At 45.4% G+C, this 22573-nt stretch overlaps 1 protein-coding gene across 1 annotated transcript; it reads left to right on the forward strand.

Moving 5' to 3' along the window:
- Positions 1-6445: 6445 nt before the first annotated feature.
- Positions 6446-8462, forward strand: LRRN4CL (LRRN4 C-terminal like). Its single transcript, XM_070951331.1, is given in 3 exon segments — positions 6446-6524; positions 7590-8074; positions 8076-8462. Coding segments are annotated over 2 exon segments (867 nt in total). The 5' UTR covers positions 6446-6524; positions 7590-7594.
- The last annotated feature ends 14111 nt before the right edge of the window (positions 8463-22573 follow it).

Raw genomic sequence — 22573 nt, forward strand, 5'->3', positions numbered from 1 at the left:
CCTTTCTCCGAAGAATGGGAATTGAGAGAGAGCTTGCGTTTGAGGTGTTCAGGAGTCCTCCACTTATGACAGTAGTCCTTGGGTTATGTCGGACCTACCTGGAAGCTACTCGTGAACCAGATTAGAAGTTCTGATGCTCCCCCCCCACTCCAGTCACAGGACTAAACTTCCAATGTTCGACAACTGGACTGTATGTGCAGCCATATTTAATCTTCCTCCTATTTTCTTCACACAACCCTGTGAGGTGGGTTGGGCTGAGAGAGGACTGGCCTAAAAACACCCAGCCGACGCTCATGCCTAAGGCAGGACTAGAACTCACCGACTCCTAGTGATTGGTCCAAAATCACCCAGTGGGCTTTCATGCCTAAGGCCGAACTAGAACTCGCCTCTCCGAGTGATTGGTCCAAAATCACCCAGTGGGCTTTCATGCCTAAGGCCGAACTAGAACTCGCCTCTCCTAGTGATTGGCTCAGCTGGTTTTGTTTCTAGGTCAAAACTAGAACTCCCTGTCTCCTGGTGATTGGCCCAAAGTCACCCAGGGGGCTTTCATGCCTGAGGCCGAACTAGAACTCGCCTCTCCTAGTGATTGGTCCAAAATCACCCAGTGGGCTTTCATGCCTAAGGCCGAACTAGAACTCGCCTCTCCTAGTGATTGGTCCAAAATCACCCAGTGGGCTTTCATGCCTAAGGCCGAACTAGAACTCGCCTCTCCTAGTGATTGGTCCAAAGTCACCCAGTGGGCTTTCATGCCTAAGGCCGAACTAGAACTCGCCTCTCCTAGTGATTGGTCCAAAATCACCCAGTGGGCTTTCATGCCTAAGGCCGAACTAGAACTCGCCTCTCCTAGTGATTGGTCCAAAATCACCCAGTGGGCTTTCATGCCTAAGGCCGAACTAGAACTCACCTCTCCTAGTGATTTGGTCCAAAGTCACCCAGCCATCTTTCATGCCTAAACAGGATTAGAACTCACCGTCTCCCGATGATTGGCCCAAAGTTGCTCAGCCGATTTTTATACCTAAGTCAAAACTAGAACTCCCTGTCTCCTGGTGATTGGCCCAACATCATCCATCTGGCTTTCATGTCTTAAGACAGGACTAGAACTCACCATCTCCCGGTTCTTAGCTCGATGCTTAACCACTAGGCCAAACTGCCTTCAAGTCACACTTTGTTTTGTTTTCTTGCTAAGACCTCATGACCAAAATGTGCAATTATCCAGGATTTGGGTTTGGGGGTATACACTTTCCTAAATTGTGGCTTTGTATTGTGTGAATTTAACCCCCGGCAAGCTGCAAGGAGTGTTTGCAACTCTGGCAATTTTCCCCTCCTTTTTTTTAACGGGAGTTTATTTTACACAACCTTGGAGCCCCGAAGGAAACAAAACAACAATATATTTTATTTTTTTCAGGGAGCAAATGCAAGCAGGTATTTTCAGCCAAGTAAATTCTGATAACCGCCACACATTTTTCCCCCCCCCATCATCTCTGGAATGCGATTGCTTGCTGACTAATTTTGCAAACAAAAAGGCCACAAAACGTTGTGTTTGCAGAAAGCAAACAGAAACTGCCCCACACCGCTTCTGCTTTTCCAGCAGAGGGGGAAAAAAAAAACACCTCAGCTGTCCCGCTGGGCCCTCCTTTAAAGCCAGATGTTTTAAAACATTTGGATGAAAAGACAAGTTTCTAGTCCTCGATGCCGAGAGGTCGGCTTGGGAGAAAGGGATTTTTAAATAATGATAATGATATTAAATAATAATAATAATAATAATAATAATAATAATAATAATAATAATAACAACAACAACAACAACAACAATAATAATAATAAATTATTAAATCAAGGAAACGTTCGTTTTGACATCTGAATTGAGTCCCAGGATGCGGTTTGGGGAAATTCCAGTCAGGATTCAACCAGAATCCTGACTGGAGAAAGGGATTTTTAAATAATAATAATTAAATATTTAAATAAATATTAAATAATAATAATAATAAATTAAAGCAAGGAAATGTTCGTTTTGACATCTGAATTGAGCCCCAGGATGCGGTTTGGGGAAATTCCAGTCAGGATTCAACCAGAATCCTGACTGGAGAAAGGGATTTTTAAATAATAATAATAATTAAATATTTAAATAAATATTAAATAATAATAATAAATTAAAACAAGGAAAAGTTCGTTTTGAAATCTGAATTGAGTCCCAGGATGCGGTTTGGGGAAATTCCAGTCAGAATTCAACCAGAATCCTGACTGGAGAAAGGGATTTTTAAATAATAATAATAATAATTAAATATTTAAATAAATATTAAATAATAATAATAAATTAAAACAAGGAAAAGTTCATTCTGAAATCTGAATTGAGCCCCAGGATGCGGTTTGGGGAAATTCCAGTCAGGATTCAACCAGAATAAAATAACATTTTTTAAAAAAAATTCTGCATAACTCTAATGGCAAATTTTATTAATTCCAGTCCTGGAATTTTGTGCTTGATCTAAATTTTCTCTTTTTTTCCTCATGAATAGTTGTGAGGACACGAGATCCTGTCCAGCCAGCTATTTTTATTTATTTTTTTTCCAATTTCACTTGGAGTGAAATTGTGACGCGTCTCTGCCCTGTTTCCACCCTTTTTATTTCTGGGAAGGAGAACCGTCTGCATTCCACAAACCGCAAATAAACTCTATATTAGCCAACTTTGGGCTGGCTCTGACCCCCAGGGATCCCCACCCATCTGGGATGTGTGTAATCACACCTCTTTGCCAGCCACACCGATTGAAATGCGTTAGTCAATTTTAAACCGCCGTTGTGTCACGATTCCGTAAGGCTCCGCCAGACGTTCGCAGCTGGTCATTTTTTAAAATATTTCTGCACGATAAATCTCTACAGGTTTATCCTCAACTTACAACGAAACTGTTCAACCTTACAACAGAACGGGGGAAAAAAAAAAACTGACTGGCAACCGGTCCTCAGACTTATGACCGTCACAGTATTACCACGATCCCGGGATCAAAATTTGGCAAACGGCATTTACAACGATTGCTGGGTCTTGGAGGGTGTCTGTGTCCCGTGATTGTGATTTTCGACCTTCCCGGCCGGTGTCCAACAAGCAAAGGCCGGATTCGCTTAACGACCGCCTGGTTCACTTAGGAACGGCAGTGATTTGCTTAACGACCACGGGAGGGGGGGAAAGGTTGTAAAGCCAGACTTAGCTTAAAAACCGCCTTGCCTTACTTAGAAATGAGATATTCGGATCCCGATTACGGTCATAAATCAAGGACTGCCTTTCTCTAACTGAGGTAGTCTTCGACGTACAACTGCTCATTTAGTGACCATTCAGAGTTACGACGGCGCTGAAAAAAGGGACTGTTTTTCACACTTAATGACCATTACGGCATCCCCGTCATCGTGGGATCAAATTCAAGACGCTTGGCCACTGACTCATATTTACGACGGTTTTCACACTTAATGACCATTACAGCATCTCCGTCATCATGGGATCAAAATTCAAGACGCTTGGCCACTGACTCATATTTACGACGGGTTGCACATGTCCCGGATGATCATCCTTTTGTGACCTTCTGATGAGCCAAGTCAACACTTGGAAGCCATCTTCACTTAACAACGGTGTTTCTACCTTAACAGCGGTGTTTCTACCTTAATCATGATTCACTGAACAACTGTGGCAAGGAAGATCGTAAAATGTTTCGCTTAGCAACAGACATTTGCGGCTCACCTGTAGTCGTAAATCAAGGATTATCTGTATATTCTTGTAATGAAAACCCAGCCGATTTCTGCTTGCTTTAATAAAATAAATGTTTAAGGAACATTTATAATACATAATCCTTGAGACTTTGAGCCATAGTAGTAAACATTATAGCACAGATATACATCATAATTCATGTTCAAAGATTTTAAGGATCGTCCAAGAGGCCCAAATAATAATTCAATCATCATCATTTTCAGGCGAAAGGAAATGAGATTTTCCTTAAAAGCCAATTTATGCTGAGTCACTAACACGATATTCTGACTCAGCACAAGATGTTCCCGAGCAAAAAATATTTCCAGGAAAAAGGGGTGGTGGAAAAAAAATTCCTTTGGACGAGCGTGAATTAAATCCAAGATATTTTTTTGCTAACTCGAGACACCACTGCCAGAAAACAAGACAGGGCTCAGCTGCCAGATGACAACTCTGGAGATATTTTTGGTATTTTGAAAGAAAACACACACACAAAAAAATTATTTTGGGAGCTTGTTTTGAAAACTCTGGCTCCCTGGATGAATTTGTCTTTTGTGTCAGCCTTTTGCACCTGCAGTTTTCATGGAATTTTTTTTTTTTTTTTATAGAGTGGATGAAGGAAGCATTTAATAAATGCAAGAAAATATTTTTAAGAGGCTCGTCTGAAGAATTTAGATCTGTTTATTTTAGCAACCAGGTTGCTAACAGGCCAGGGAAACAAAATAGATTAAATGAGAATTTGGAAGACGGCAAACATTGAATAAGACGCTGTTTTTGTTGTTGTTTTTTCATTGCAAATACTCAGTTTTGAGGATTTCCTAAGGAAGAAGCAGGGATACGTTTCCTTACTTCCAGCTTTCAGGAACAGGTCAAAGCAAGAATAATCAAATAAAAATTAAAGTACTGTTTCAGTAGGAAAAGAAATGGATTGACTGTTTAACATGCCACTTTCTTGTAAAAAATACATTGAACTTATCCAAGAAATACATTGAACTTATGGCCAGAATTGGGGCTTGAATTTCGGTTGCTTAACAAGACAGTTCTTAAATGAGTTATGTCCTGTCCAGGGGCAATCCATCCATCTTAAAGCAGGCTGGCTGGGGAATTCTGGGAGTTGAAGTCCACCCATCTTAAAGCAAGATGGCTGGGGAATTCTGGGAATCGAAGTCCACCCATCTTAAAGCAAGATGGCTGGGGAATTCTGGGAGTTGAAGTCCACCCATCTTAAAGCAGGCTGGAGAAGGGAGGAGAGGGGAGCCTGGAGGTCTTCTAGTCTAACTGGAAGGAAAGGAAGGAAGGAAGGAAGGAAGGAAGGAAGGAAGGAAGGAAGGAAGGAAGGAAGGAAGGAAGGAAGGAAGGATAACAGAGCCTGGAGATCTTCTAGTCCAACCAGAAGGAAGGAAGGAAGGAAGGAAGGAAGGAAGGAAGGAAGGAAGGAAGGAAGGAAGGAAGGAAGGAAGGAAGGATAACAGAGCCTGAAGGTCTTCTTGTGCAACCGGAAGGAAGGAGGGAAAGAAGGAAGGAAAGGAAGGAAAGGAAGAAGGAAGGAAGGAAGGAAGGAGGGAGGGAGGGAAGGAAGGATAACAGAGCCTGGAGATCTTCTAGTCCAACCAGAAGGAAGGAAGGAAGGAAGGAAGGAAGGAAGGAAGGAAGGAAGGAAGGAAGGATAACAGAGCCTGAAGGTCTTCTTGTGCAACCGGAAGGAAGGAGGGAAAGAAGGAAGGAAGGAAGGAAGGAAAGGAAGAAGGAAGGAAGGAAGGAAGGAAGGAAGGAAGGAAGGAAGGAAGGAAGGAAGGAAAACAGAGCCTGAAGATCTTCTAGTCCAACCAGAAGGAAGGAGGAAAAGAAGGAAGGAAGGAAGGAAGGAAGGAAGGGAAGGAAGGAAGGAAGGAAGGAAGGAAGGAAGGAAGGAAGGAAGGAAGGAAGGAAGGAAAACAGAGCCTGAAGATCTTCTAGTCCAACCAGAAGGAAGGAGGAAAAGAAGGAAGGAAGGAAGGAAGGAAGGAAGGAAGGAAGGAAGGAAGGAAGGAAGGAAGGAAGGAAAGAAAGAAGGCAGAATAACAGGATAACAGAGCTGGAAGAGGCCTTGGAAGTCTTCTAGTCCAATCCCTGCTCAGGTAGGAAACCCTATGCCATTCCAGCCAAAAGGTGAGCCAATCTCTTCTTAAAAACTTCCTGTGTTGGAGCATTCCCAACTGCTGGAGGCAGAGGTTTTATTTTATTTTATTTTCGCTGAACGGATTCACGGACGCGAGGAGTGTGCAAACAATCCTTATAAGGCATGCTTTGCTCTCTCTCTCTCTCTCTCTTTTTTTTTTTTTGCACGAACACCTGCAATGGGGGCTGGAGGCAAGGCCAAAAAAAAATTTTTTTTCCCTTCTCCTTAAATGAAAACCAGAAAAACCCACCCCCTTGGCTCTCCTTTCCCTGCTTCCCACTGGCTGGACCCGGTTGTAAAAAAAAAAAAAAAAGGGGAGGCGAGGAGGGGCAGATTAAGTCATCGGATGAGTAAGATATAAAGTTTTCTTTGGTGAGCGAGTCCCAACAGAGAGAATTCCACTCCGCCGTGCCTTGCAAAGCGAGAACAAAAAAAAAAAATTCTTCATTTTGGCTGCCGGAGAGGTGATGCTGAATCCAGTTTAAGAAAAAAAACAAACAATTTTTCTCTCTCTCTGTTTTTATCTGGGAGACCCCTAATGCTGGACAACTTCATCCTGGATTCCTGAATATTTTGATTCCTTCCATCGTGCTTGGATCCCGAATTATCCTTCGCTGAGCCGGATCGTGCTGAACAAGCCAGGTGAGCCACTCTCTCTCTCCTCCCTCTCTGTCGGTTCATTTGCTTGCTTTTCCTGATGAATTGGGCAGCCTGGAAGAGTTATCCAAGGGGTGAACCTGGAACAGTGGGGAAAAAAAAGCATTTTTCGTTACAGGTGGTCCTTGACTTACGACTGAGACACGGGGGGCAGAATCTCCATTGCTAGGCAAGGAGATTGTTTAAGTGAGTCACGCCTGATTTTATTATTTTTTTTGCAGGCGTTTCAGGACCTATCCAGGTAACATCATCAGTGCTAGGAGGGAGGGAGGTTTGTAGAAAGGAGGAGGAGGAAGAAGACGACTGTGGAGTCCTTGGTGTTCTCTGAGCTTGATAGTTTTCTTCCAGACGTTTCATGACCCAACTAGTTAACGTCATTAGGACTAGAAGGGAGAGGGGGTATGTATGGGGGGGGAGGAGGAAGAGGAGGAGGAGGAATTGTCCTTGGTGCGCTCTGAACTTGGTTGTTAAGCAAATCACTGCAGTTCTTGTGTGGTCGTTCAGTGAATCTAACTTCTCCCCTTTGACGCTGCTGGTCCGGGAAGGCCGCAAATGGCCGTCACACGACCCCAGGATGCTGCAAATTGTTGTAAATGCATCTGGTTGCCAAGTTGTCTGATTTTTGTTCATGCGACTGTGCAGATGCTACTTTTTTTTTTTTTTTTGCTTTGATTTATATGCCGCCCTTCTCCGGAGACTCAGGGCGGCTTACAATGCTTTAAGCAATAGCCTTCATTCTTTTGTATATTTTATACAAAGTCAGCTTATTGCCCCCACAAACTGGGTCCTCAATTTACCTACCTTAGAAAGGATGGAAGGCTGAGTCAACCTTGAGCCTTGGAGAGATTCGAACCAGCAGAAATTGCAGGCAGCTGTGTTAATAACAGGGTGCACTAAACCCTTGTACTATCAAGGCTACTAGGGTCCTCACCACAAACACTGGTTGCAAGTCACTTTAATCAAGGCTGTTGTAACATCGCTAAACGAATCGTTCTAAGGCCCACCTGTGTCTTTTTCCTCACGAGTGTCTCCCTCTCGTCTTCTCCTCAGGAACCATGCAAGCTTGGACGCTCTTACCCATCATGGCTTGTGGCCTCCTGACGCTGTGCCCTCAGGGGTCCACAACCAGCATGGGCCACCCGCTACCCAAACCCCTCCAAGGCCCAAACACCCCTCATCCGTCGGTCAGCCACACCCCGCTCTCCGGACCGGAGAAAGCATCTCCCGCGGCGTCCGATGACTACGACGACTACTACGAAGATTATTACGACAACTTTCAGACCACCGAGTCCCCCCGTTCCGTCTCCCCGGGGTCGCTGACCCCCTTTTGCGCCTACGACCGCTGCAAACATCTCCAAGTGCCTTGCGCAGAATTGAGCCGGTTAAGCAAATGTTTGTGTCCCGGAGTCACCGGTCCGGACGTCCTCCCGGACGCTCCCCGTTTACGAGCGGTTCATGTCAGCGAGACCCGAGCGAACTTGCACTGGTGCGCCCCTTCGTCCACGGTTCAAAAGTACCACCTCATGTACCAGATCCCCCGGCGAGGATTTCATTTCGGGGCCGCCGCTAAACAACACCGTCCGCGTCACAGTGCTGTCCGACCTCATACCCGGCACCGAATATCTCCTCTGCGTCGTGGCGGCCAACCGAGCTGGGTTCAGCCCAACGGATGATGGCGTTCGAGAACACGGACCGTGCCGGCGTGTTCGAACCCCGGCTCACCAGATGACCTATGTCTATATAGCAGTGGGTTTGGCCTCTGTGGTAATCCTGGGGGTTGTTTCTGTCCTCTTGTGGCGTTTCTACATACGGAAAGCCAAACCCATCCAGCATGGATCCTTGGATAATATCCTGGACGGGGAGATGAGTTTGGGACACGCCGGAGCCACCAACAGCTCATTCCGGACGGAAGAACAACTGTGATGATTGCTTCCTAGTGCCAGTTTCTATTAGTGTCCCGTTTTGGACGATCACCGAGTTTCTTTTTACGGCGGGGACACTGAGGCACGATCATGGAGAGGCTGCGCAAGTGATGGAAGACAGAGGGGCTCCGATGACGGACAGTCGGACCAAAGCCTCCCTTTTCTGCTGGACAATGGTTTTCAAAGTGAATTGATTCTCTTTACGGACTGCAGGTAGTCCTCGACTTATGACCATGTGTTGAGCGACCATTCAAAGTTAAAACGGCGCTGAGAAAAAGCGACTAACGACCAATCCTCACACCGAACAACCAATACAGTATTCCCACGGTCACATAAACAAAATTCGAGCGCTTGGCAGCCAGCATATATTTATGACAGCTGCGGTGTCCCAGGGTCAGGCGATCCCCATTTGTGACCTCGTCAGCCGGCTTCCGACAAGCAAAATCAATGGGGGAAGCTGGATTCGCTTAATGACCATGTGATTCACTTAGCAACCGTGGCAAAAAAAAAACCTTGTAGTATTGGGCTGTCTTATAGCTGCCTAGTTTAGCAATGAAAATTCTGGTCCCAATTGTCATCGTAAGTTGAGGAGTACTTGTGTTCTCTTTCTCCCTCTTCCTTCCTTCCTTCCTTCCTCCCTCCCTCCCTCCCTCCTTCTCCTCCTCTTCCTTCCTTTCTTCGTCCCTTTCTCCTCCCTGCCTCCCTGCTTCCCTCCTTCCTTCCTTCCGCCCTCCCCCCTGCCACCCTCCCTCCTTCTCCTCCTTCCTTCCTTCCTTCCTTCCTTCCTTCTTTCCATCCATCCTTCCTTCCTCCCTCATTCCCTCCCTCCCTCCCTCCCTCTTTCTCCTCCTCCTCTTCCTTCCTTCCTTCCTTCCTTCGTCCCTTTCTCCCCCCTGCCTTCCTCCCTCCTTCTCCTTCTTTCCTTTCTTCCTTCCATCCATCCATCCATCCATCCTTCCTTCCTTCCTCCCTCCCTCCCTCCCTTCCTCCCTCCTTCCTTCTCTCCTTCCTTCCTTCCTTCCTTCCTTCCTTCCTTCCTTCCTTCCTTCCTTCCTTCCTTCTCCTGATGGCTGCTAGTTCTCGGAATGCAGAGATAATTTTCCAATCCAGAAGTTGTGAATTATGTTTATTTATGTATTTATTAGCTCGCTCTACTATCTCTCTCTCTCTCTCTCTTTTAATCATGCCACGGTACAGCTATCCCCACCCTGGCATCCCTTCGCCACTGTGTGAGTCGATGACAGCACCAGATGGGAAGATCACAAGTAAAGACAATGGAATGAGGGAAGGGATCGAGGGGGGGGGAGGGCCTCTTTCGGAGTGCGGGGTACTACATCCTGTCTGTTGCAATGACTGAAGGTACTTTGAAGAAAAAAATTCTGGTTTCTGACACCTGCTTTTGTAGCTGGCTGGCATCTTCAGATCTACAATAGCTCATCCTTGGGGGGTTAGACTAGATGACCTCACGGTCCTTTCCAACTGTTAGATTCAATGATTCAGTCGTCCTACGGAGAATGCCTTCCCCTGCCTGGAGTCACAGATTCCAGGTTATTTACTTCCCGCAAAGTTTAGCTCTGATGCAGACAAATCTCTCAAAATCCAAAATTAACCCTTTTGCACCCAACATTGTGATCTGTTTATTAACTCAAAAGAAGGAAACTACTCTAAGACTTAAAACCATTTCAAGAGTTGTGATCTCATTTGGGGGAAACGCTACTTACTCCTGCAAGCTGCAGCTCCCCACATCCTGCCAATCACACCAGCTGGGAAATTAAAATTTAATTTATTTGTGCCAATCACACCAGCCGGGAAATTATAATTTAATTTAATTTATTTTAATTTAGGTGCGCCTCCCACTCCAAAATCCTTCTGGAATTCAGTATCCAGACGGTTGCACATTTTCCACCCCTAACCAACTTCCTCACCAAGGAAAGTTTTTTTTTATTTTCTACCAATTTGGCATTTAGAAACTACCGAATTCTATCTTTGTGGTCTCGCAAGTAGGAGAAAAACTCCAGTTTGAACATCTGGAGAATTACCGCTGTCCAGTCTGGGACTTCGGGTGTACATTTCAGCCACTCCTTTCCTGCTTATTTAACAAACCTCTATTTATTTTGCACAATGAGGACTAGATTCTTATTTTACTAATAGGAGACAAAGCCATAGCTTTCTATGCCGTTTGAAAAATCCCTCTCTAAGTATGGACAGTCCTGGAGACGTTTGTGGTTTGACTTGTCCTTGACTGGCTTAATAATTTAGCTGTAAGAACTTTTGTGTGTGTGTGATTCTGTGTGTGTCTTTTTGTGTGCGGATGGGGTTGGGCTCACACAATGCTCTTCTCTCGGTATGGCCTAACAGGGAACAATCTGAGCCTAACTTACGAATTTAAGAATCATTCTGTCAACGGATGTTTACTTTTTATCGCTGGGAAGAATAAAATTGGGTTTAAATCTGATCTCTGGGTTTCTTCTTTTGCATTTTTCCTCCTACGAAAACTTCAGAACAGCGATGGTAAACCTTTTTGGCACCGAGGGCCCAAACCGGAATGCGTGTGCAACGGAGTGCCGGAAACGGAGTGCGCACATGCCTGTTTTGGGGCCGTTTTTCAGACCCTTTTCTGGGCCGTTTTACGAGCCATTTTCGAACCGTTTTCCGGGCCGTTTTCTGGCGCTCTGGCACCCGCGAAGACCAGCTGGCTGGCATGTGCATGCCTTCATTGGCTGGTTTTTTGGCCGTTTTCAGGCCATTTCCAAGCCTCTTTCTGGGCCGTTTTCCGGGCCGTTTTTCAGATCGTTTTCCGGGCCATTTTCAGGCTGTTTTCTGAGCCATTTTCGAACCGTTTTCTGGGCCGTTTTCTGGCGCTCTGGCACCCACGAGGACCAGCTGGCTGGCATGCACATGCCTGTTTCTTGGCTGTTTTCTTGGCCATTTCCAGGCCATTTTCCGGGCCGTTTTCAGGCTGTTTTCCGGGCCGTTTTCCAGGCCATTTCCAGACCATTTTCCAGGCCATTTTCAGGCTGTTTTCTGGGCTGTTTTCCCGCCATTTTCAGGCTGTTTTCTGGCGCTCTGGCATCCGTGAAGACCAGCTGGCTGGCACGCCCATGCCTGTTTCTTGGCCGTTTTTTTGGCCATTTTCAGGCCATTTTCCAGGCCCCTTTCCTGGCCGTTTTCTAGCCGTTTTTCAGGCCATTTTCCGGGCCATTTTCAGGCTATTTTCTGGGCCATTTTCCAGCCATTTTCAGGCCATTTTCTGGCGCTCTGACACCCGCGAAGACCAGCTGGCTGGCATGCACATGCCTGTTTCTTGGCTGTTTTCTTGACCATTTCCAGGCCATTTTCCGGGCCGTTTTCAGGCTGTTTTCCAGGACCGTTTTCCAGGCCGTTTTCAGGCTGTTTTTCTGGGCTGTTTTCCGCCATTTTCAGGCCGTTTTTCTGGCGCTCTGGCATCCGTGAAGACCAGCTGGATGGCACGCCCATGCCTGTTTCTTGGCCGTTTTTTTTGGCCATTTTCCAGGCCATTTTCCAGGCCCCTTTCCTGGCCGTTTTCCAGGCCATTTTCAGGCCATTTTCTGGTACTCTGGCACCTGCGAAGACTAGCTGGCTGGCACGCCCCATGCCTGTTTTTTGGCCGGTTTTTTTGGCCATTTTCCAGGCCGTTTTCCAGGCCATTTTCAGGCCGTTTTCTGGGCCATTTTCTGGCTATTTTCTGGCACTCCAGCACCCACAAAGACCAGCCAAACTGGCGCACGCATGCCTGTTTTCAGGCCATTTTTCGGGCTGTTTTCAGGCTGTTTTTCGGCCGTTTTTCCAGGCCATTTTTTGGCGCTCTCCAGCAACCGCAAAGACCGGCTAGGCAAGAAACCAGAAGAGCGGCTGGCGACAGCGGGCATGCCAACAGAGAGGGCTCAGCACGCCACCTCTGGCACGCGTTTGCCATAGGTTTGCCATCTTTGCTTCAGAAGAACAATGAGAAAAAGAGTATATTTTATTCTCTGTTGTATGCCGCCCAGAGTCCCTTGGGAGTGGGGGCGCCATAGAAGTGCGCCAAAATAAATAAATAAATAAATAAATAAATAAATAAATAAATAAATAAATAAATAAAATAAATAAAAAAATAAATAGATAAATAACTAAATAATAAATAAATAAATAAATAAAATATATATTTTTTTAATCGGGGAGAATAAAATTGGGTTGCTTTAAATCTTGCTCTCTTGGTCTGCTTTTCCTTCCCTCAGAAAAAAAAGAGGAGGAAAAAAAAAGGTAGAATTTTTTTTCCCCCTGATCCTTTCCTATCCACTTTCCAAGACCGGAATTTTTTTTATTTGCGGCTGAATTTGGCCAGCTTCTTTTGCCTCCTCCCGAAAAAAATGCAATATTTTCCAGATGGCAGAAGGAACGGCAACAGCTGGAGATGCCCACCGTTCAACCGGGTTGGGACAATTTGTACCCACACATTCCTTGGGGCCTGAGTCTGCCTTAAATGCCTCCCTAACCTCTAAACCAGATGTGGAACAGATTTTTTTTTCCCTCAGCTTCGTTTCCCACCCCTTCCCACTCTTTCCTTTCATTTTTCCATGTGTTTTATTTGTCAACTTTAAAAACATCGATTCCTACGGATGTCCAAAAGGGGGGTCCGTGCAAAATAACTTTGGAAAGATAATCCTCGCAAAGGGAATCGGATGGCAGTTCTTAAATCTATATTTACCAGAAAAGGTTAAACAAAAAAAATATTCTCCCGCGAAATAATTACTTTTAAAGCTGGAGGGTGGCCTTAGGTTCACTGAGAATAAATACACCAAGAGGCCAAACATCCTAATTTCCCATTCTTTAGGGGTGGGAATGTGTTTAACATCCTTTTCCAGTTTATGTTGTGCTGAATTTTTAAATTACAAGGGATAGCTTGGATGGAGAGAGCGAGAGAGACGATAGATAGATGATAGATAGATAGATAGATAGATAGATAGATAGATAGATAGATAGACAGATAGACAGACAGATAGAGACAGAGCAGGAAAGAAGGAAGAGAGATGATAGATAGATAGATAGATAGATAGATAGATAGATAGATAGATAGATGATAGATAATAGATAGATAGATGATAGACAATAGATAAATAGATACATACATACATACATACATACATACATACATATATACATACATAATAGATAGAAGATAGATAGATAGATAGATAGATAGATAGATAGATAGATAGATAGATAGACAGACAGACAGAGACAGAAAAAGAGACAGACAGACAGACAATATTAATACATGGACTAAGATAGAGAAAATGAGAGAGACAGGGAAATGAACATACAGAACATACAGACAGGTTATAGATGGATGGATGGATGGATGGATGGATAGATAGATAGATATAGACAGATAGATATAGACAGACATAGAGATAGATGTAGATAGATAGATAGATATAGATCGACAGACATAGATGTAGATAGATATAGAGATAGAGATAGATGTAGATAGATAGATATAGATAGACAGACAGACATAGATTAGATAGATAGAGATAGAGAGATAGAGATAGAGATAGATAGACATAGAGATAAATGTAGATCGATAGATATAGATGATATGATAGATAGATAGATAGATAGATAGATAGATAGATAGATAGATAGATAGATATTTAGATGGAGAAAGAGAGACATATTAACGGATAAATAAGGGGGATTTCTGCCAGTGTTTTTTTCCACTCCAACTCAGCTCCCTGGTGAAATTGTGCTTTGTGTGTGTGTGTGGTCATTTTCACAGGCAGGAGGAAAAGAAAAGAAAAAAAAAAGTGTGAAAAATGGCCCTAAAAATAACTTTTTTTCAGCGTCAGTCCTTGTAACTTCAAACACTCCCTCACTGAACGGTGGTAAGTCGAGGACCCCCTCTGTCAAAAGACCCTAAAATCAAAGGATCACCCCAAACTGCTCCGAGACTCGTTGTTTGAAGATAATAAAACCGAGTTGTCGCGTAGAAAAACATCCCTGAAAACACGACCGAAAACGGCCTCCCTGTGTGGTTTCTCTGCGCTGTTTTTGGGCTGCAGATGCGTCAACCGGAAAAGGATTATGGCATTTAATTTAAATCTGGCTGCTCATCCAGGCTGACCCTCAGCTCGTTTGCTGCCCTGAACATAATAAAAACCCTCGCTTGCAAATGAAGCCCAGACGAGCTGCACAAAGGATGATTGATACACCCTTCACCTGGCCTTGCTCCCATCCCATCCCCCAGTTTTGGCAACCGCCGGTTGACATTCTGGGATTTAATTTTATCCCTGTTGATTCATTCTCTCATTCATTTGATCCTCGCCTTCCGTCTTAGGTTAGATGAGCTGGAAGGAAGGACCCAGCCAGCCTGGTGCATTGCTGGCATTTTTGTGGTTTTCCCTTTTTGGTAAACAGTTAGGAGATGGGCCACACGGATGGGATGGGGTTATGAGGACTGAATCATGCCCTTGTTCATTTAGTTTTCGTTGCCGTTCAAAGCTCGGTGGTCAGCTGGAGCAAGCTGCTGTGTTAATCCTCTCTCTTTAACACGTGTGGCAATTATATGTGTGGGTTATACGTACATAAATATATATAAAGGATTTGGACTGTGGTAGTAAAAGGTAGTAGAAACTGACGGGAAGGAGGGAGGAAAGAAGGAAAGGAAGGGAAGAGAAAGGAGAGGAGAGAGAAAAGGAAGGGAAGGTTAGAAAAGAAAAAAGGAAAGAGAAGGGGAGGGGAAGGGAAGGGAGGAGAGGAGAGGAAAGGAAAGGAAAGAAGGAAAGGAAAAAGAATGGAAAAAGAGAGGAGAGGAGTGGAGAGAAGAAGAGAAGAAAGGGAAAGGGAAAAGGAAAGGAAAGGAATGAAAGAGGAATTAAGGAAAGGGAGGGAGGATAGGGGGAGGATATGAAGGGGAAAGATGGAGGGGAGGAAAGGAAAGATGAATTAAGGAAAGGGAGGGAGAAGAGAAGGGAGGAAAGGAAGGGGAAAGATGGAGGGGAGGAAAGGAAAGGATAGAAAAGAAAAAAGAAGGGAAAGGGAAAGGGAATGGAAGGAGAGGAGAGGAAAGGAAAGGAAAGGAAAAAGAATGGAAAAAGAAAGGGAAAGGAAAGGAAGGGAAGTGAAGGGGAAGGAGGGAAAAGAAAAAAGAAGGGAAAGGGAAGGGAAGGAGAGGAGAGGAGAGGAAACGAAAGGAAAAAGAATGGAAAGGGGAAAGGAAAGGAAAGGAAAGGAAGGGAAGAGAAGAGGAAGGAGGGAAAAGAAAAAAGCACGGAAAGGGAAGCGGAGGGGAGGGGAAGAGAGGAGAGGAGAGGAAAGGAGGAAGAAAAGGGAGGGATCAAGGGGAAAGGGAGAAAGAGAAGAGAAGAAGGAAAAGAGAAGAACCAACAATAACATAGCATCAGATGCGCATCAGCCCAAAATTGCTCCTTTAAACAGTCATTTATGTTTTCAGGGTCTCAGATTTTAAAATAACAATGGGTTTTAAAGGCTTTTAGGTAGCCTTGTGGGGGGTGGGGGGTGTCAAATGGCTCTAATCTGTTTTTCCCTGAAGGTCCCCTCCTAGATTTACTGGTGTAGGAGGTTGTTGAGACGATAAGGTTTTGAAAAACCTTATCCTTATTATCCTCCTTATTTATATTTCACATTTCTAAACCGCCCATCTTCCTCCAAGTTTTTCTGTTGGTTTAATGATGATTCCACCGAGTTATGTCTTACTAGGAAAAAAAAAAAACAAATCTGCTGGGGTTGAACATAAGAGTTTTCTGTGTTCGGAGTTGGAGAGTTGAGTCTCGTCCCTCCAAATAGCCTGTCTGTTTATGTTTCTGTGGATGTTTTTCCTTCTCTCCTTTTGATTTCACTCCCTGCCAAGGAATCGTTCATTTATTATTATTATTATTATTATTTAACAAAAACAGCTTTGCATTGTGTAATTTCCTTCTCCCCGGCTTAACTCCAACATGATGACAAGCAGAAATTAATGTTCAGGGATTCGGGAGGGGTGAGACGTAAACAGTCTAGCCTTGGAAAGACTAAGGTGGAACATGTGAGGATCTTGTGATCCTGTCTTGCTCAATTGATTGCTTCACAGAATCACAGAGTTGGAAGGGACCTTGGAGGTCATCTAGTCCAGCCCCCTTGCCCCGTTCAAGCAGGAGACCCTTCACCATTTCTGACAGATGGCAGTCCTGTCTCTTCTTGAAAGCTTCCAGGGATGAAGCTCCCACAACTTCTGAAGGCAACTTCTGTTCCATGGGTTGATTGTTCTCACTGTCAGGAAATGTCTTCTTATTTCCAGGTTGAATCTCTCCTTGATCAGTTTCCATCCATTATTCCTTGTCTGCCTTCAAATGTTTTGGAAAATAGCTGGACCCCCTTCCTCCTCTCTGTGGCAGCCCCTCAAATGTTGGAAGATGCTCCCATGTCTCCCCTGGTCCTTCTCTTCACTAGACCAGCCAGTCCCAGTTCCTGCAACCGTTCATCGTATGTTTGAGCCTCCAGTCCCCTCATCATCCTGGTTGCTCTTCTCTGCACTCTTTCTAGAGTCTCCAAATCTTTTTTTTATAGTGTGGTGACCATCAAAACTTGCCAGGACTGTCTGTATGTCATTTAGGATTTCAACCAGCCTTCTCCCTCTCTCACTGGTAATTCCCATTTTATCGTTGCCGTATTTGTCCTCCCCTCCAGCAGAGAAAAACAAACGGGAAAAGATAAGATAACAATCATGTCCAGATCAGTAGCTTGCAAGATGTTGACCTTCCCGATGTTATTTAAGAAGACATCAGATCTGGTTCAAAGGTTTCGTTGCGTGGGGAGTCAAAACGGCCTTTCCACCTCCAGCAATTTTATATTTCTGGGAAAAAAAGGTTGGAAAACGCCCAAAATTGAGCAAAAACATTTGTGTGAAAGATTTATTGTATAACATATACAAGTAGCCCTTGACTTATGACCCCAATGGAGCCCCACATTTTCTGTTGTTAAGTGAGGCATTGGTTAAGTGAGTTTTGCTCCATTTTACAACGGCTGTTAAGTGAATCACCTGGTTGTTAAGGGAAGTTGGCTGGGGAACTCTGGGAGATGAAGTCCGCAGGTCTTCAAGCTGCCATGATTGAGAACCTCTGTCATAAAAACCACGTTTCCCTTTCGTTCTTCTTCCGATCTTCTGCATTGGGTGTGTTGACCCCCATCCCTTGGTGGTCCCTCATGATGGGCATGGACATCCTGTGGATCTATAGAGGGCTTGGAGAAAGGTGCCCTAGAAGGTATCCCCCTTAGGGAAGGACCCCCTAAACTGAGATTCCCCCATGATGGTTTAGAAGATCTGTGCAATCAAAAGAAGGTTTGTGTGTCTGAAGTCAGAACGTTGGAGCAGTTGCTTAGGAACACACCAATTCTTCTAAGATTCAACATCCATGAAGCTCTCGTCCCCCCCCCCCACTCTCATCCTTGACCTGCTCCCCCCCAACAAAGCTTCTCTTGTGGGGTGAAGCCTTTCAACTGGTCATCCCTTGTCCTTCTGGGACCCCCCAACCCAGCTGAGGGGCGGCCATGACTTCCAACTCTTTGCTTGAAGTAAAGATCCTCTTTTGGTGAGATGAGAAGACCCTCTGGGTGAGGGAAGGGGTGTCTTGGGTTCCTGCTCCCCCTGGAAATACCATTTTATCCTTTTCCAGGAGAAACCACTGAAGGGGGGAAAGAAAGGGTCACCCCCCCCAAATCCTTCCATTAGAAGATTTAGGAGGAAGTTCAGGAGAGGCATAAATCCACAAAGCGGTGGGAGACAGGCTGAGTTTGGATTTTCCTCCTCCTGGGAAGGAAGATGGGGAGAGGTTTGTGTAGTTGTGTGTATGTGTCTTTGTGTCTGTGTGTAGATGAAGTCATTAGATGAAGCTGCTTTTAGGGTGGCTCAAATTTGTTTTCCTGTCTTTTTTTCCTAATTCTGATTTTGAATAGTTGGTGGGAAGGTTTGAATGCTTTCAGATCTTTGTTCTTATCTTGAACTGGATTTTTTTTCTTGACTGTCTCCCTTCCTTCCTTCCTCCCTTCCCTCTCCTCTTCCTTTCCTCCCTATCTTTCACTCTATTCTTTCTTTCCTTCTTTCATACTTCCCTCTTCTTTCTTCTTCCCTTCCTCATCTTTCTCTCTATTCCTTCTTCCCTCCCTCCCTTTCTTCCCCTTCCCCTATTCCTTCCTTCCTTTCCCCCTTTCTTGATTCCTTGCTCTTTTCGTTCCTTCCATCATCTCTTTTTTCCCCTTCGTCTTCATCTTCTTTTTTTCTTCCTCCTTCCCTTCCTCCCCACCCTCCTTCCTTCCTTTCCTCCCTCCCTCCATTATATCTAGCTGTACCTTTTCTCCCTCCCTCTTCTTCCTTCCTTCCCTCCCTCCATTACATCTAGCTGAACCTTTTTTCTCTCTCTCCTTCCTTCCTTCCTTCCTTCCCTCCTTCCTTCCCTCCCTCACTCCATCTAGCTGTACCTTTTTGCTCCCTTCCTCTTCTCCCTCCCTCCCTCCCTCCCTTCCTTCCTTCCCTCCATTACATCTAGCTGAACCTCTTTTCTCCCTCCCTCTTCTTTCTTCCTTCCTTCCTTCCTTCCTTCCTTCCTTCCTTCCTTCCTTCCTTCCTTCCTTCCTTCCTTCCTTCCCTCCCTCCCTCCCTCCCTCCCTCCCTCCTTCCTTCCACCCATCCATCATCTGGCACATTGATCTTCCTCCTTCTTTTTTCCTTCTTTACAGAGGTTCCTGAGGATCGAGAGCTCGGGTAAGTAAGCCCCTTTCCGTAGCGCCCCTCCTGCCTCTTGGACCTTCCACCCCTTCTCCCCCACCCTTCTTCCCCCCCCAAAATATTCCCAAATGCTTCTCTTCCGTTGGGGTGTCTAATTTCTTCAATCCCTCATGCCTTTTGGTTCTTCTTAATATTACACAAAATTAATATTCCTTCTTTTTAACCTAACCCTATAAAAACATATCCTCCTGTTCCTTCCGTAAAGCTATGGTGGATTTAAAAATATCATTCCTTTTCCTTTGGGTCGACATGTTTTGAATAATAATGATAATTAACACCAGCACTAAGTGGTTCAGATTTGAATTGTTGCCTAAGACTGAATCATAAGACGGTAGATCCTCCCCACACGTTATAATTCTTGTGTTCTAAATATGGATTTTTCTCAGTTCATGCAGATTAAGCAACTCTTGGAGAAAAAATTCCCGAACAAACTGGACATTGTAAGTGAGTTGTGGTGGAGCCAATCCAGAAAGTGGGGTGTGTGTGTGGGGGGAAAAATGGACTCGGTGTAAATCCGTCTGTGGTATTTTAACAGTCCCAAAACACTTCGTTCCTATCCCAAATCCTGACTTGGAAAATCTGAAGTAAACATTTGCTTGCTTGCTACTTGCTTTCGGTATTTGAAAAGGATTTCAGTATTTGTGTAAGCTGCCCTAAATGAATTATTAGAATCAAATGGCTGTCCAGTTTCTTCTTAAAAACCTTCTTCTTTGGAAGAAAGGAAGGAAGGAAGGAAGGAAGGAAGGAAGGAAGGAAGGAAGGAAGGAAGGAAGGAAGGAAGGAGTTGGAAGGGACCGTGGAGGTCTTCTAGTCCAGCCTCTGGCTCAAGCAGGCGATCCTATCCCACTTCAGTGGCTGTCCAGTTTCTTCTTAAAAACCTCCTGTGATGGAGCACCCACAATTTCTGGTGGCAAGCTGTTCCACTGGTGAATTATCCTCACTGTTAGGAAGTTTCTCCTTAATTCTATGTAATTCTATGTTGCTTCTCTCCTCAATTAATTTCCATCCATTGTTTCTTGTCTGGCCTCCTGGTGCTTTGGAAAATAAATTGACCCCTTCCTCTTGTGGGGCACCCCTTAAATATTGGAAGGCTGCTATCATGTCCGTCCGTCCCTCCAGTCCTTTTTTTCTCTAGACTGGCCATGCCCAGTTCCTACAACTGTTCTTCATATGTTTTAATCTCCGGGCCTTTTAAAATCATTTTCTCTGCCCCTTTTTCCAAAAGTCTCAACTTACAACAAAGATACAACGGTACGTATATATTTTTCCTCTCCAGACGGCGGAAGTTGGTGAGAGTGGGACCTTTGAAGTGATTCTGCCAGAATCCGATATCGTTTTGCATTCCAAGAAGGTGAGAAGGGTTTTTTTTTTTCCCCCCCGAGTTTGGAAAATGGGATTTTGTGGGCCAAAGCAGGTAATGTCATCAGTGCTAGAAGGGAGTGGGGTTTGTGGAGAGGAGAAGGAAGAATGTGGGTTCCTTGATGCTATCTGAGCTTGGTTGTTTTCTTCAGACATTTTATTACCCAACTAGGTAACGTCATCAGAGTTAGAAGGGAGGGGAGTTTGTGGAGTGGAGGAGGGAGGAGGAGGAGGAGGAGGAGGAGGAGGAGGAGGAGGAGGAGGAGGAGGAGGAGGAGGAGAAAGAGAAGGAGGAGGAAGAGGAAAAGGAGGAATAATATGAGTTCCTTGGTGCTTTCTGAGCTTGTTTTCTTGCAAACATCTCATTACCCAACAAGGTAACTGCATCAGTGCTGGAAGGGAGGGAGGGTTTGCAGAGAGGAGGAGGAATAACAGAACAATGGACTCGGAAGGGAACTTGGAGGTCTTTTGGTCAAACCCCCTGCTCAAGCAAAAAAACCCTGGTTCATAACCCATGTAGGTCACACCATCCGTTCTTGAAAAAAAAAAAATTGGGATTTGCTCTCTTTTTTTTATATACACGTGTCTCCTAATCCAGGAACTTCCAAGAACACTCCCATCAACCCTGACAGATTGTCCCATCATGGGTATATACACCAAACTGGAATCTTTCCAAACTTTACAATCATGGTTTTGAGCGGGATATATATATATATATGATGGTTTGTTTAAGGAAGCTTGGCTGTTTGCCCCACCCTTCCTTCCCATACGGAGGCCTTGACATTCCCGACACAATTCTGGGGCTGGCTGATCTCAGAAGTGTCCAGACGTGAGGTTGGAAGCGATCGGGATGGGATTCAGCCGTTCGGATGCTAATTTTACTCTGGTTCGTCGAACCGGTAGTTGCAAGGACTGGTTGGCCCCGCCCACCGAGCCCTTCCCCTCCCAGGAGTCTCTACGTGGCCCGTTTTGGATGCCAGGTAAGTACAGGGCGTGGAAGCTCTGGGAGGGCGAAAAACGGGCCTCCCGGAAGTCTGGAAAAGGGCCCGTTTCCAGCCTCCGGAGCCCGGAGAGGGCCGTTTTCGTCTTCCCGGAGGCTCAAGAAAAGCCTCCGGAGCCTGGGGAGGGCGAAAAGGCCCCTCCCCTGGTGCAGGAGGCTGAGTAGGCCACGTCCACCATGGCCACGCCCACACACCAACTGGGTTGCTAAAATTTTTGAATCCCACCCCTGGAAGCGATGAAGGGCGCGGACAATTTGGGGGAGGGAAAAACAAATAAGCTCCGCCTTTCCTTGTCCCCACCCAGAATGGCGCCGGCTACGTGGACACCGAGGAGAAGATAAAAGTCATCTGCGAAGGCATCAAGAAGCAGCTGAGGGCCAAGACTCCCAAGAGCAAAGTGGTGACCAAAAAATTATTGAAGAAGCTAGAACAGGGCCATGCTAGCCAAAAACTGGAAGCGAAACCGGAAGCGAAGCCGCAAGCGAAGGCAGAAGCGAAACTGGAAGCCATTCCAGAACTGAAAACAGAAGTGGAGCCGGAAGTGAAAGAACCACCGCTGACGGATTTGACATCTTCTCCAGAGGTGGAGAAGAAAACAGAAGGACTCGCCTTGACCAAAACCACCAATGAGTTAGAGGCCACCACTCCCAGGTACGAAGAAGGAGGTGGGGCCAAGGACCACCAGGGTAGGGGCCTTTTCACCCTCCCCAGGCTCCAGAGGCTTTTCTTGAGCCTCCAGGAGGATGAAAACGGCCTCCCCTGAGTTCCGGAGGCCCTCCGGAGGCCTTCCCCCCCTCCCCCAAATTGAGGGGGGAGGGGAGGGCTTGGAAATGAATGTCTTGTTCCTGCAGGACGTGAAGATCTCGGAGGGCAGATCATGACGGGGTCATCCGAAAGGAGGAAGACGCCTGGATGATTCCCCGATGTCGCTCTGTCTCCTAATTTCGCATTCTCGCTGCGGATGACGCG

This window comes from Pituophis catenifer, unplaced genomic scaffold (genome assembly GCF_029215685.1).
Source record: "Pituophis catenifer annectens isolate HBS135680 unplaced genomic scaffold, rPitCat1.0.hap2 SCAF_10, whole genome shotgun sequence".
Lineage (NCBI taxonomy): Eukaryota > Metazoa > Chordata > Lepidosauria > Squamata > Colubridae > Pituophis > Pituophis catenifer.